The sequence below is a fragment of the Vulpes vulpes genome, chromosome 8, assembly GCF_048418805.1.
Source record: "Vulpes vulpes isolate BD-2025 chromosome 8, VulVul3, whole genome shotgun sequence".
Taxonomy (NCBI): domain Eukaryota; kingdom Metazoa; phylum Chordata; class Mammalia; order Carnivora; family Canidae; genus Vulpes; species Vulpes vulpes.
Genome location: NC_132787.1, coordinates 91,019,228 through 91,034,556, shown reverse-complemented (window position 1 = coordinate 91,034,556; position 15,329 = coordinate 91,019,228). Strand labels below are relative to the sequence as shown.

The 15,329-nt window shown below is 47.3% G+C and overlaps 1 protein-coding gene across 1 annotated transcript in view; it reads left to right on the top strand.

Moving 5' to 3' along the window:
* DPYSL5 (dihydropyrimidinase like 5) overlaps positions 1-15,329 on the top strand; it is a 97,520-nt gene that overhangs the window by 78,348 nt on the left and 3,843 nt on the right. The window contains exons 8-12 of the mRNA XM_025983894.2: positions 789-945; positions 5,844-5,985; positions 7,183-7,325; positions 8,183-8,390; positions 14,086-14,254. Coding sequence (XP_025839679.1) covers positions 789-945; positions 5,844-5,985; positions 7,183-7,325; positions 8,183-8,390; positions 14,086-14,254 — 819 coding nt within the window. The remainder of the gene's footprint in view (positions 1-788; positions 946-5,843; positions 5,986-7,182; positions 7,326-8,182; positions 8,391-14,085; positions 14,255-15,329) is intronic.

Here is a 15,329-nt window from a genome sequence, read left to right as displayed (position 1 = left end):
CCTTCTGCTCTAACCCGGTCTCCGTGTTCAGAACCAGTGTTTCCTCTGCACGCTTGTCTGCCTAACAGCTTTACAGGCGTGTCTGTCACCTCTCCTGGGTCTGGTAAAATTTTCCAAGTTTTCAGGCAACTTGTTCATTGCTACCTTTTGGCCTCTTGGGTTTTACTAGTGGTTGCCTTGGTAACCAACATAAAATACTGGACCAGTTCCAATGGGCCTTTCAAGGGGTGCCTGAGATGGCCCTGGAGAAATAACAGGTAGGAGCCCAACCTCCCTCACAGCCACCTGGCTCCATGTCCAAGCCCCAGGGCACCTGTGGGTCATGGCCTGGCTCAGGGTGCCAGTGAGGTCCTGGTAACAGGAGAAACAAAGTCATGGTCACAGACCTGGGGATATAAATCAGAGCAAGGGCTTCCAGCCTTCTGGCAATATGGCCTCGAGATCTGGCCCCTCACCTCTCCCCTAGGGGCAGCCCCTTGTGTGTCTCACCTGCACCGGTGCCTCTCCCTCCTCCTGTCCGCACCCTACAGCCCCAGTGCTCCAGTCAAAGGGAGCTCCTCCAAGCGCCCCTCCTCGGCACCCCTGCCCTTCTGTCCTCCTTGTCTGGAGCCAGCAGTAGCCATGTGGAGTGCCCTGGCCTAGAACCCCTCTGTGTTCTCAAACGCCTGCGTGAGCGTGGGCAAGTCCCTCCCTCCCCCTGACTTCGGCAACTCCACCTGTGGCCAGTCAGACCAGTGAGCTCTCAGTTCAGTGGCTTCCCAGTTATGGTCTGACCTTCCTTCTTCCAGGGAAGGTTGTGCTGGCTGAGACGACCACCGCGCATGCCACACTGACGGGCCTACACTACTACCACCAGGACTGGTCCCACGCGGCGGCCTATGTCACGGTGCCTCCCCTGAGACTGGACACCAACACCTCAACCTACCTCATGAGCCTGCTGGCCAAGTAAGGCACCCCGGCAGAATGCTGGGGCCCCCGGAGCACATCGCTGACTCGTAATATGTGCCTCCCCGGGGATTTATGGATCTTCAAGGTGATGTCGTAGAGGCCCCAGATCTGACCTGGGGTTGATTCCCTTGTGCCTGTGGAAGGACTTAGCTCTGGTTCCCTTCTCCAGAGCCTGTCAGATAATTGCCATCCCATGGGGCTTCTCTGACCACTTGAGTTGGAGTGAGAGCTTCTGAAGTGTAAGAGTCAAGAGCTTATCAGTGTGAACAGTGCCGATTCGGAATTTCAAAGGACATTGCTTCCTTACCCTGAGGACCCTTGCAGGGCTATAGGATGTGGCCTCTGATGTGTCCGGGAATATAGGTGGACCTTTCTATCTCTGGGTTCACCTCTCCCTCCTCTCGTTGCTTCGCGTGCGGTTTCTCTCCTGTGTGTTCCTCCCTTCTTTCTTTCCTCTTTACTCTTTTCCTTCTGCCCTCTCTCCCGCTTTCCCTTCATCCTTCCTTCCAGATCTTCTTTTCTCCAGCTCCCTCTCTTTTTAACACTACTTTTTCCCATGGTGATCCAAATAGAAAAGTCACAGATTTAACAAACAGTCTGAATGAATAGCTTTTGTTCTGTTCCCAAACTGCTTGCAGCTTCTTTATTTCCTTTAATGACATTTTGGGTGGAATCCATTGCTTTCTCTCCCTTCTGGTCATTAAAGTCCAGTCTACTTTAAACATCGGCGTCCTCCCTTCCCCATGCCCAATTCAAGGCCGGGGGATTCTTCTCCTCACCCAAGCATCATGCAGGGCACAGGCCCAGTGTGGGCTCTCTTGTGTCTTCCTTACACCATCCCCAGCTCCAGGAGATAGATTTCAGCTTGACCTCTTCCTTCCTTACCTTCTAGCTTCCAGAACCAGCAGCATCCCCATAAACAAAGATCCTGGAAGGCAGCTCAAGCCTGACTACCTTCTGGAGTGTCTGGGCCCCAGTGAAAGCTCTCACAGCTTTGCCATTATCTATGGTGGGAGGGCAGGTTGTCCCCACCCCACTGGCTCTCCTTGCCCAGAGCCCCAGGGCCAGTCCACCAGTCCACCTCTCAGACAGATAACCACTGCTATCACCTCTGTTCTCCATGGGTGAACCTATTGAGATGTGCCCTCCTTAACTGCTAGGAAAGAGTAGGGAAGCCCACGCAAACCACAAAAAAGAAGAAGGAAGGAAAGATTACAGGGCTATCCATTCTGCAACATTTCAGTATCCCTGCCTGTCTTCTGCTTCCATACCCCTGAGGATGGTGATTGACCTCTCTCTCCTAGGATGATGAGGAGAATGATTGAGAGAAGTGGCCAGCCCCAACTAAAGGGGACTGTCTTTAGATAACCGGGCACTTACTCTATCCATGCATGTGCTTACGTTTCCATCCTGGTTGTCACCAACTGGAGAATCCCCACCAGACATCCTGCTGTGTTAACACCTTAAAGTGGGGTGTGGGGACGTTTCCATCCTGGTTGTCACCAACTGGAGAATCCCCACCAGACATCCTGCTGTGTTAACACCTTAAAGTGGGGTTTGGGGCGCAGTCAATCAGGTCTCAGAGGGAGGAGGCCCCTGGAGGGGCAGTGTATGTGCAGCACCATGCCGTGATTATTTCCCCTCCCACAGTATTGCTGTGACATTGAGCAGCAGCGGCCCTTACAGACTGAAATGAATTAGGGAGTATGAGAGAGGAAAAAATGTCAGGTCAGCTCTTATTTATAAAAATGTTTCTCAGGGGCATCTGGGCGGTTCAGTCGTTGAAGCATCTGTCTCTTGATCGCAGCTCAGGTCTTGATCTCAGAGTTGTGAGTTCAAGCCCCACATTGGGCTCCTTGCTGGGTGCGGGGTCTACTTTAAAAAAAAAAAGCTTCTCATTGGGAAAAACCAGCCTCCTTATCATCATTATCAACACAACAAAAACAAACAAGTGTCAAGAGCCCACTGTAATACTTTGGGCTCAGTTCCAAGATCAAAGAATTTTTTGAAACCACTCTGCTTGCCACAGGCAATTCAATGGAAAGAACAGAAGGGTGGTAAAGGCCTCCACCTACCCAAATTCAAATAGGCTGGGGGTGGGGGGAGTATTATTAATTGAATGATTTAAGTTTTTATATCTAGCCTATTTTTAGTTTAAGTTATGTAAATAAATTCACTCAAGTTGAATTGTAATTTCATGTGAGCTATTATGAGAAGAGTTTGAATTCCTTTTTAAAATCAGTGCATATTGTAAAAGTGTGCAATTTTATAGGATTTGGAGCATTGTTTAACATTTTCGTTATTTACAGGAATTTATGGTCACTATCATTTTGTCTTTAGGATGCATTGTTGGTGATAATTGATATTACACAAAATACTTGATAGAAAACCCAGACACCAATTACCATATTCTTGTAGGAAAATGTGTGCTGCTTCATCATGATCTACTTTCAGATATGATTTCTTATATATCAGATCAGGGTAAAAAGCACAATCTACAGATGTAAGAGTTTATCCTTTACTTAAAATCTAGTTTCTTTTTCCTTTCTTGTTTTCTTTTTTAATTGAAGTCTAGTTGACCCACGATGTGACATTAGTTTTAGGCATGCAACAATGATTTGACAGCTCTATGGGTTATGCTAGGCTCACAAGTGTAGCTCCCATCTGTCACCATACAACACTACTGCGGTGCCATTGACGGTATTCCCTATCTGTGCCTTTCATCCCAGTGACTGGAAACCTGTACTGCCTCCTCCCCTTCACCCATTTTGCCTATCCCTCCACCCCCTCCCTCTTGGCAACCATCAGTTTGTTCTCTGTGTGAAAAATCTAATTTATTAGAGGGGCCAGAAGTTTTTTCATCTGAATATGTAAAATGTTAAAGTACTTAGAAAGCCGGTCATGTTTTAAACTTTAAAGAGTATGGTTTGGTGTGTCATATCTCCTAGATTCAGGGCAGCATTAGGTGACCTCTAAAGCCCTTCTGGAAAGGGCGCCTGGGTGGCTCAGCCATTAGGTGTCTGCCTTCACCTCAGGTGGTGATCTCATGCTCCTGGGATTGAACCCCACATCAGGTTCCCAGCTAGCGGGGAGTATGCTTCTCCTCCTTCTGCGCTTCCTCCCCCCACTCATGCTTGCACTCTCACTCTCAAACAAACAAATAAAAAATCTTAAAAAAAAAAATTCCTTCTGGAATGTGACCACGTTCATTCACACCTAACCCAAGGGCACCTAGGAGTCTTTTTTGAAGGTGGCTGCTCAGTAAGACTTGGTTAAAGAATTGAAGTTGAGGTCCCTAATACTCAGCCCATGACTCTTAAAGGCACATCTTCCAATCTAAAACCTTCCTCGGGCTTCTGGATGACCTCTGAGAAGAAGGTGAAACTCTGTTGGGTTCTGCAGGCCCAGGGTATGTGGGCATCCCTGGGGCACCCTAGAGCAAACCCTCTACTCTGTGGAGAGTCCCTCCTGCAATCTTTGAGAAGGCCCAGAGCAGCATCTTTGGCTAATGAGGACACCAGCCCATGCTACAGGGAGAGCTAAGTCATCTCACTGTGGATTTGGCCAAGGACATCAGTCATTTGGCACCATTTGTGACTGATGAGCCCTGCCAGGCCCCCAGTAGTCAGCCCAATGAGCAGCCTGACCCCAAATCGTCTGAGGGCTTAACAAATATGCCTGGTCACCAACCCAGTGAATGCCTTCTGCTCCCAAATTCCCCCCTTCTGATGTGGGCAGCTTGGATGGCCCGCAGGCATTCCCAAGGCTTTAGCACCTCCTACAAATAGATTAGACTCTTAGGGCTCCTGCTGTGTGGTCCCAGCAATCGTCCCCCTCTCCCACATGACCCCATGCTACAGCCTGGACCCTCTGTGCCCTCCAACAGTGTTCTCTCCTGACGTTGCCCCAGCCTGGGCAACGTGGACATCCTTCCCCCTCTGCCCCTCCCCACCTCTGAGTCCTCAGTCTACAGAGATCTCTGAACAAGGCCAAGTTCTCTGCCGTCTCATGCATGGTCTCACCCTCCTGAGTCTCTGCCCTAAGTTCCTAGCTAGCCTAGAACACTCAGAGAGCTGAAGCCACCCACAACCTTGCACAGACACCAGCCTCAGTGACCGCCTGATGGTCATGGTGGGCAGGGGTGATGAACTAGTTGACTTGAATGTCATGACTGGTTTATGAAGACAGACTTCTCTCTGTCTTGGCCCTGCTTTCCCCTTCTGCCAGTAGAACTCCACATCCAAGAAAGGCTATGGCTGCAAGTTATTTAGCAAAGCATTGAAAAATATTAGGAAAGAAAGTCCCCATAATTCCATATTGAGAAATTAAATTATTAATATTTTGATATATTTACTTCTGGTTCTATGTGTGTACTATATGTTATTATAATAACTGGGTTCAACTCTTTTTTTCATATAGCAGTGTATCCTGTTTGCCTGTATCAGTAAAAATTCTTTTAAAACATCTTTTTTAACAGCTAAATAACATTTCAAAAACATTGAACCTGTAAATGTTTTGCCCAGCACGTGCTTATCACTAACAGGGACTGGTAGGGGTTGAGGAAGATGAGGGGAAGTTGGTATGGGGGCTTGTGGCTATAAACCTCCCCTCAATGAGCAAAATTCTAAGTTCAATTTTTCTCTGCCCTCTGTCTTAACCCTTAAAAGTTGACATCCCAAAGGCTGACACTGGCAGTTGGTGTCACTCTCAGCCCATATGCCCATTCTGCAGATGAGCCAACTGAGGTTCACACAGATGAAATAACTTGTCAGGGGTCATACTTTAGAGATCAGCTTTGCCTGGATCCCAAGAGAAGGCTTTTCTGCTCCATCTGTCCCCACTCTTTGGAACCCTGGCCTCCCTCCCTTACTAGTCACATCCTTCTCTCTATCCAGTGATACTCTGAACATTGTGGCATCAGATCACCGGCCTTTCACTACGAAGCAGAAAGCTATGGGCAAGGAGGACTTCACCAAGATTCCGCATGGAGTGAGTGGCGTGCAGGACCGCATGAGCGTCATCTGGGAGAGAGGAGTGGTACGTTCTAGGGACCCCTCTCTGCTCAAGTCCTAGCAAGAGTTTTCACTCTTTGGAAGCCTGCATCAATGGCTCCTTGTTTCACTTAAAAACAAAACCAAAAAGGTCATTTTTCCCCCCAGTCAGAAAGGTAGTACAGCCTACTATAGAAATTTGGAAAGTATGGAAAAATATTAGGAAAGAAAATCCCCATAATTCCATATTGAGAAATTAAATTATTAATATTTTGATATATTTCCTTCAGGTTCTATGTGTGTACTATATGTTATTATAATAACTGGGTTCATCTTTTTTTTTATATATATAGCAGTGTATCCTGAGTGTTTGCCTGTATCACTAAAAATTCTTTTAAAACATCTTTTTTACCAGCCTAATAACGTTTCCTCCAATGGTAGTACCACATTTGTTCATCCTTCCCTGATGTTTGGAACTTTTAGCTGTTTCAAATTTTTGCACTTACAAATACTGCTGCAGAGAATTTCTTTGTTCATGAGTAAATATATATATGTCAGCATTCTAATTATTTCTTTAGGACAGATTCCTAGAAGCAGATTTCTGAGCCAAAGGATATGAACATTTTTAAGGTTCTTTATATATTTTGTCTAATTGCTTTACAAAAAAGATAAGGACTAGGACTTCATTTGAATACCACCTGTTCTCCCCATGAAGAATAAGTATTTTTGGTCTTGACCTATCACAGATTAGACACAGCAAAGTATGAACCTAAGGAGAATTTGAAGTCCTGAAGACTAAGCCACCAGCTCACAGGGGCCCATGAGTAGCTGAGGAATCCCCCTTGAGGGATGTCCATGGTGCTCTCACTGGTAGGTGAGGCAGTAAGATGTTTTTCAAGAGAACAAAATATATGTCCCTTTGTGGATGGAGGGAGGCTCCTGACCCATCCATAGTGGGCACATGAGTAGAGCTTTTTGTACAAACAGGAGGTAAATTTCCACCAGGTAGACAGCCTTATGCAAAGTGCCCACTCACCACTGTTGCTTGATGAAGGAGTAAGGAGTGAGCAAGCCTGGGAACCAAGCCAACCAGGTTGGCTTATCTGAGATGGTCCCCACATCATTGTCCTTCTTGGCACCATTGTTCTGATCAACTGAAAGGCTACAGGCCAGAGTCAAGGGTGACCAAGGGTTTGAGGCACACATAGGGTTTGGTTGACTTGACACTTTTGCAATGCTTCAGGTTGGAGGAAAGATGGATGAGAACCGTTTTGTGGCTGTTACCAGTTCCAATGCAGCGAAGATTCTCAACCTGTATCCCCGCAAAGGCCGCATCATCCCTGGAGCTGATGCTGACGTGGTGGTGTGGGATCCAGAAGCCACAAAGTAAAACCTGCTGCTTGTTTCCAGGGCTAGAGGGATATGGGGTATTTAAGGAACTTATCTTACAAAACTCCACAAGCTTATCATCTTTGCACTGCATCTAGCATAGAGAAGTATGACCCTGAGGTGTGGTTCACTTCAACAAATATTTGAAGGCCTGCATGGTCTGGGCAGCGCAGAGTCTACTTGAAAGTCTCTCTTCTTTTGCCCCTCCTGCCCGAGCTCTCTCCTTCTCTCTCAAAAATAAATAAATCTAAATAAACAGGCAAATAAACACTAGAGTTTAGCCCAGTTGATTAATTTCCTGGGGCTGCCCTAGCCCTACCACAGACTGGGGGGCTTATACAGCAGAAATGGATTTTCTCACAGTTCTGGAGGCTAGAAGTCCAAGATCAAGGCATCAGCAGGGCTCACCAGGGTTGGTTTCATCTGAGGCCTCTCTCCTTGGGTTGTCAATGGCTGTCTTTCCCCTCCATCTTCACATGGTCTTTCCTCTATGAGTGTCCATGTCCATGTCTGGTGTCTCAGTTTCCTCTTCTTATAAAGACATCAGTCAGACTGGATTAGGGTCTACCCTATGACCTCATTTTACTTAAATTAGCTCTTTAAAAACCCTATCTCTAAATGCAGGCACATTCAGAGACTGGGGCTGTATAAATTTGGGAGATGATAACAATTCAGTCGGCAACAACCAGTTTTTAGGGATTATTCCTTCCCACAGAGCATCCTCCCTTCCCACTAAACATCACCCCTTGTCACTGAGCATCATCCCATCCCACTGAGCATCTCCTCTTCCCACTGAGATGAATTATCTTTACCTCTTCTCAGAGCTTTCTCTCCCACCACTCCCTTTCCGCCAGGACCATCTCAGCCAGCACCCAGGTGCAGGGAGGAGACTTCAACCTGTATGAGAACATGCGCTGCCATGGCGTACCACTGGTCACCATCAGCCGGGGGCGAGTCGTGTACGAGAATGGTGTCTTCATGTGTGCGGAGGGCACTGGCAAGTTCTACCCGCTGAGGTCCTTCCCAGATACTGTCTACAAGAAGCTAGTCCAGAGAGAAAAGGTAAGATGAGGAAAGGGGAAGAAGGTATATGGAAAGAAGTTAAAACCCCCTGTTGGGGAATTCTAGAATGGCTATTTTATTTTATTTTATTTTATTTTAAATTTTTTTTTTTTAATGATAGTCACACACAGAGAGAGAGAGAGAGAGAGAGAGGCAGAGACACAGGCAGAGGGAGAAGCAGGCTCCATGCACCGGGAGCCTGACGTGGGACTCGATCCCGGGTCTCCAGGACCGCACCCTGGGCCAAAGGCAGGCGCTAAACCGCTGCGCCACCCAGGGATCCCTTTTTTTTTTTTTTTTGGAATGGCTATTTTAAATCTCAAAGATGTTCTCTGTTTTTCCCACTGAATCCTATTGCCTGGAATGGCTACCTTGGGAATAATTGGAAGAACAGAAAGGTGTACCTATAACAGTAAAATGTCGTGAGAACCGTTGCTAATTCCCCTGCAGCTAGGGGAATACCACGAGATGCTCAGAGATGTCCCCAAAGTCTACTCTCTAGGAGGACTCTTGGCAGCCCTCTGATAGGATTCCTGGCTTGGCCTGGGTTATCATATTTGCCCTGGAGTTTCTCTTTCCCTGAAACCTCCCTTTCCCTGTGACTGTAGTAAGGTGGGTGGGATTTACCATGTCTGTAATAGTGCATATTTTAGGGGTCCCACCCAGTCCTTGGATTCCATAAACACCTGTTCACTAAATCTTTGGGCTTCATCTCATCCCCAGGGCTTCTGTCCTCTGAGTAGACAAGTCACCCAAAAGAAGACTGGCTGTTCCCTCATTGCTTGGGAATTGATGGTCCAGCCTTATCATTGAGAGCCGCCCCGGAGAATCAGGCCTGAGTTCTTGCTGACAACTCCAGGTGCTGGGAAGTGCAGTCCTGGCCTCTGGGTGGATGTCCCAGATCATCAGCAAAGAGCAAATCTGATACAGGGACAGTATCGTGCTGTTTCCCTTCCCCTTCTTGTGGCAAAAGGCAATATTCTAGAAGTGTTCTTCTATCATGACCGAGAGCCCCGCAGCCCGTGCCTCACTGGTCCAGCAGCTCTCTTGCCTAGGCTCTGGGATGCTGTGGTTGGAATCATGGCACACTTAAGAGATGTCAATCCTTTTTTTTTTTTTTTTAATTTCCTCATTCATCTTCTCCTGTGTTCTATTCTTCTGTTCCTTTTGTCCAGTCCCTCCCAATCCTCTGTACACAGCATACTCACTATGTGTTCTGAAAGTAGTTCAGCAAAGTTTCTGGTAAGCTGCCCAGCTCAGCCTCATCAGTCAGCCACTTGTCTGTGCAGGGATGAGACTCAGTAAAATGGGGTGTGTGTTTTTTGGCCAGAGGCCCGAAGTAGCAGCTGGTGGGGGCACCCTTTCTAGATTCTTCCAGGTCACCTCCCCACCCTCACCTCACCCACCATATCATAGTCACTGTCCCAGACCAGCATCAGCTTCCTACTCTTAGGTGCCGTGTTCTCTACTCACCATCAGCTCTGACTTCCAGCAGGGACCAGAAATATAAGGGACCCTGACTGAAAAAGACTCAGTTGCCATGTTGCTGAGCTCTAGAAATCTGCTCAATAGTATCCCAGGAATAGGCCTTTTAAGAGCTGCCTGTGGCTTGGCACACTTGCCATGAAATGATTACATGACCTCTTGTCTTCAGCCAAACTCTTGGTTCTCTAGTCTTTATGTAAAGGCCAGACTTCCTGACTCAGTCCCTCAGGCCTCCCCTCCTTGTTCCCATTCTTGTTCCTTCCTGGAACCACCCAAAGGCTTTCAGGAGCAGCTGCTTCAGCCTGTGCCTTACCAGCTGTTCTCTGAACACCCACTACTCTGGCTGGCCTGTAAGGCCCCAGTCCTGGAAGGAAGATTCCACCAGGTGGGATGGGAGGCTAGCACAGGCCTTCCTGCTCTCCTCAGACCTCTAACCAAGACCTTGTTTCACCCTGAGTGTGGTCTTCCATAGAGCCCCACTGTACAAGTTCACTGACAAAAACCACAGCTTTCACAAATATAGTCCAGCTCTCCTGGGCTGGAAGGGGGATGTGTATTGGGACAAGGGGAATGCTAGAGCTGGGTACTACCAGTTTTAATTCCCCATCTTTGATTATCAAATATAATTTTTTTAAGTTTTATTTACTTCAGTAATCTCTACACCCCACATGGGAGTCAAACTCACAACCCCAAGATCAAGAGTCACATGCTCCTCTGACCAAGCCAGCCAGGACTCCTGATTTTCGGATCCAATTTTAAGTAGCCAGACAAACAAGAGTTCTGGGTTCCTGAAGGCACAAGAGGGAAGCGTGAACCAGTCTGTGACCACTGAGTCACTCTTGATTCGTTGGCTTAGGGGCCCTTGAGGTCCTACTATTGCCTGGTTCATTCCCAGTCTTGATGAAGTGAGGGCATGTAAGCCTGATATTTGAGATGCAGTGCTCTAAAGTGTAAGAGTAAGCAGGGCATGTTAACACCAAAAGATCAATTTTGCTGGCTTTCCCTGTGTGACAGCCCAGAGTGCTCAGAATGATGTAAAGACCCTTCTCTCCCAAAGACCAAATCTGCTGTGGGGGAGCAGACTTGGGTTACCTGAAAAAAAAAAAAAACACATGACTTCAGTTATCAGTGTTCAATTCAAAACTCGGGGTCTGTTGCAAGATGAATGGGGCCATCTCCAGTCTACTCCCCGGATGTGGACAATGGCAGGCGGCCTCAGCCAGCTTCTGGAGGGGGTACTGGCAGGAGCAGTAAGAGTGAGGCATTCATACACCTGAACGTCTGGCAAAGTGTGGCTGTCATTTTAAAAACCAAACTGGAGGGATCCCTGGGTGGCGCAGCAGTTTGGCACCTGCCTTTGGCCCAGGGCGCGATCCTGGAGACCCGGGATCGAATCCCACGTCGGGCTCCCGGTGCATGGAGCCTGCTTCTCCCTCTGCCTGTGTCTCTGCTTGCCTCTCTCTCTCTCTCTCTGTGACTATCATAAATAAATTTAAAAAAATAAAAAATAAAAATAAAAACCAAACTGGAAAATAACATTTGTTGGTTAGGATGTGGAGAAACTGGAACCCTGAATCATTGCCAGCAGGAATGTAAAATGGTGCAGCCACTTTGGAAAACAGTTGGGCAGTTCCCCAAAAGCTATATATTAGGGTTACTAAATGAGCCAGCAGTTCTACTCTTGGGTATGTCCTCAAGGGAAATACAAATATATGTCTACACAAAAGCTTGTACATAATGTTCATAGCAGCATTATTCATAGAGGCCAAGAAGTAGATACAACTCAAATGTCTCTCTGCTGTTGAATGGATAAGCAGAATGAGGCATATTCATATGGTAGAAGGTTATTCAGCCAGAAAAGGAAATGGAGTTCTCACAGATACTACATGCTGCATACCTGAGCCTGAAAAAAAGATGCTAAGTGAAAGAATCAAGTCACAAAAGATCACCAATTTTATGACTCCATTTATATGAAATGTCCAGAAGCAAGAAAGCCCATAGACAGAAAATCCATCAGTGGTTACTCAGAACTAGAGGGTGGGGGAATGGGTGTGAGGTTGCTTCTGGGTAATGAAAATGTTTGTGAATGAGATGGTAGAGGTGGTGGCTCAGTGTTGGTGAATATACACCACTGAAACACCACTAAATTGTATACTTTATTAATTTTTTTTTTCAGGAAGAGTGAGAGAGTGCAAGTGGGGGGAGGGGAATCTTAAGCAGACTCAGTGCTGAGCACGGAGCTCTCTGTGGAGTCGATCTCATGACCCCAAGATCATGACCTGAGCCTAAATCAAGAGTCCAATGTTTAACTGACTGAGCCACCCAGGCGCCCCTGAATTGTATACTTTTTTTTTTAATTGTATACTTTAAAATAGCAAGTTTCATGGTACGTGAATTCTATTGCAATTAAAAAAAAAAAGAATATCTGATAACAGTTTTGTGGTCCTTCCAAAACAGACATTTTAGTCAAGAAATAGGGTCAACAGAGAGCAGAGGAGGTATTTTAAGCCCTTCTTCTTTTTTTAAATTTATTTATTTATTTATTTATTTATTTACTTATTTATTTATTTTATTTTAAGCCCTTCTAAAAGCCAGCCTCATAAAAGTGTGAGGTGGATACCAATTCACAGCACCGCTCCTCGGGGCCAGCCACCGTGGAAGAGCAGTAGCTCCAGGACTGATGTAAATTCAACCCAGAGGGTCTTTATCTCAAGCACTTATTACAATGACAATATAAGGTTCCCAGGAAAAAAACCTGTTGAGTTGTTGTTCTGTCGCAGTCTTTATGTAAAAGAATGTATATATGCAGAAAAAGAAAACTAACAAAACTCATTTTCCAAAAACTGTGTATGATCAGCCCCTAGAGAGCATGGGCCTCGGGGAAGAAAGTATCTCTGGTAGAGTGTTGGGTGTGCACCCAGTAGTGAGGGGGCTGCCAGAAACTGTGGCCTGCCAGGATCACCAGCCAGCCTGTGCCAACCTATCACCCCCTAGGACCCCAGCCGCCAAAGCCAGGATGCCAAAGTGCAGCCTGGTAAAGGCCAAAATAGTTCAGACCAAAAGGGTTGAGCTAAAAGATAGATCTGTTGTTGGAGAAGATAAAGGAATTTGTAGGCTGAAGATCCTTCAAGAAATTCCCCATGTGTATTGTTTCAGCAAGATTTTCAGTAAACAGCAAGCAGCAAGGAGGTTGAGGTGATGTCCCTGACAAGTGCCTGGGGTGTAGATCATCTACACTGCTCCTTCAGATCTTATGTGCATGCTCAAACTCACTTTGAGTCCTCCTGGAAATAGCACCTTTTAACACGAGAAAGCACATGTCAGTGACCTCTGCCATAATTAGAGCTGCTGATCCTTTATGTCACTTGCCATGCACTGGAACAGTTCTAAGAGCTTTATGTTTATTAATTCATTTGATCTCATAACAGTTCTAGATGTAATATTAATAGGTACTATTATTATCCTAAGGAAACAGGCACAGAGAAATTAGATAACTTGCATAAGGTCACAGAGCTTCCAAGTATAAGCAGAGCTGGGATTGGAACCCAAACTATCTGGATGCAGAACATAGGCTCAACTTTACTGCCTTTGTGAGTACAAAATTAACTAGTATTGCCATTGGGGGATTCTCATCTTCAAATCAGCTATATTTTCCTTGTATCCCCACAAAGTTGTCAGATCACAGCAAAAGGCGTGGCCTCTTGCTGTGGCCAGTGAGCCTGGCCAGTGAGGGGATAGCATTGCTCAGAAATCTGCCTGCTGCCTTGGAAAGGATTCCACTAATATTGAGGGGGAGTCAGCAGGGGCCCCCATATGCATGCACACACACCTGGATTAGGAGTTAAAAGAATTCTCTGCAGGGCACCTGGGTGGCTCAGTGGTTGAGTGGTTGAGCGCCTGCCTTCAGCTCAGGTCGTGATCCCGGGACTCTAGGATCAAATCCAGTATCGAGCTCCCCACAGGGAGCCTGCTTCTCCCTCTGCCTATGTCCCTGCCTCTCTCTGTGTGTCTCTCATGAATAAATAATTTTTTTTTTTTAAAGAATCCTCCACTCTCTGAGCTCCAGATGTAAGAAACTTTGGTCACATATAGTCATCTGGGTCCTGAGAAGAGTGGCAGCAGCCAACCTCCTGTCATCCATCCAGGAGGCTCTGGTGCCCGGGCTCTGATGGCGTCATCTTTTCCCATTTTCTCCTTCATCCTTCACTAGACCTTAAAGGTTAAGGGAGTGGACCGCACTCCCTACCTGGGGGATGTAGCTATCGTCGTGCATCCTGGGAAGAAAGAGATGGGAACACCGCTCGCCGACACCCCTACCCGGCCTGTCACCCGACACGGGGGCATGAGGGATCTTCATGAATCCAGCTTCAGCCTCTCTGGTAAGATCAGGGGCCACTCTGATTGCCACCTGCATCTCTGCCCCAGAGGGGTAGCTAGAGCAGAGGCCCGCCCAGGCAGAGGGACTTCCGCAGCTCTTCCTCTGCATCTTCTCCCTCTCTCCCCTATCCCACATTTGGAGATGAGTGCTGGTCCCACGTTAGAGACACACAAATAGGAGGGGCAAGAGGGCTCTCCCGGTCCCTGGGCACCAGCCACTCCAAGAGGCCATGGCTTGTCTGGTATTCTCCCCATGTTTCTAAGTCCTGATATTTTTTTCCCTTGAAACATTTTGAGGGCTCTGTACACAGTGGGGGGCCCCAGGGGTGATCAGAGCTCAGAAGGGTTAACATTCTGTGCTACATGGGACTGCACCCCGTTGTAGTCTCTGTGTCCCCATCCCTGCTCCTCACCAGCCTCTGAGAGAGGGGATTCCCTTACTCCCTTTCCTCCCTCATCTCAACCCCATGTTTGACCCTCCAGCACCTTCTCTTTTTGCCAGCAATTTTAATATGGGTAATACCATATATAATAATATATGGGGTGTGTCTGTGCTCTGGGACTTTATTTATCCCAGGTGCCCTGCAGTAGTGAAAGGCGGTGGTCATGGCCACAAACACGGTAGCCCTCCTGGAGCATAAGCAGAAGCTGTAAGGTGGCCTGGTCCTGCAAGCAGCTTTGATGGATCCACTCGAAAGGGGCAGGGTTGGGTCTCTGTGAACACGTTGAGCGGCCTTCAGAACGAGACGAGACGGAGGCCTGTCATCCCTCTACAAGAGCCACACTGGGACCTGAACAGTAAAAAGAGCAAGATCCAAATCCTTCCACACAGCGCATATTGACTACTGGCTTACACAAGCTGTCCTAACACAAGAGGCCGAGGGGTACCAAGGGAGCAGGTCTGCCCACTGAGCTCCCTCTGTGCCCCCCACAATGTGCTGGGAGCAGCCTGGGTCAAAAGACACATGCTTCCTGTTTGTAGTCTGTGGGGAGGGGTCCTCTCCACCACTCTCTCCATCCTCAGAGCCAATCTCATTGCCAAGATTACTCTTCCCCCACCCTGAAGGCCACTGCCAC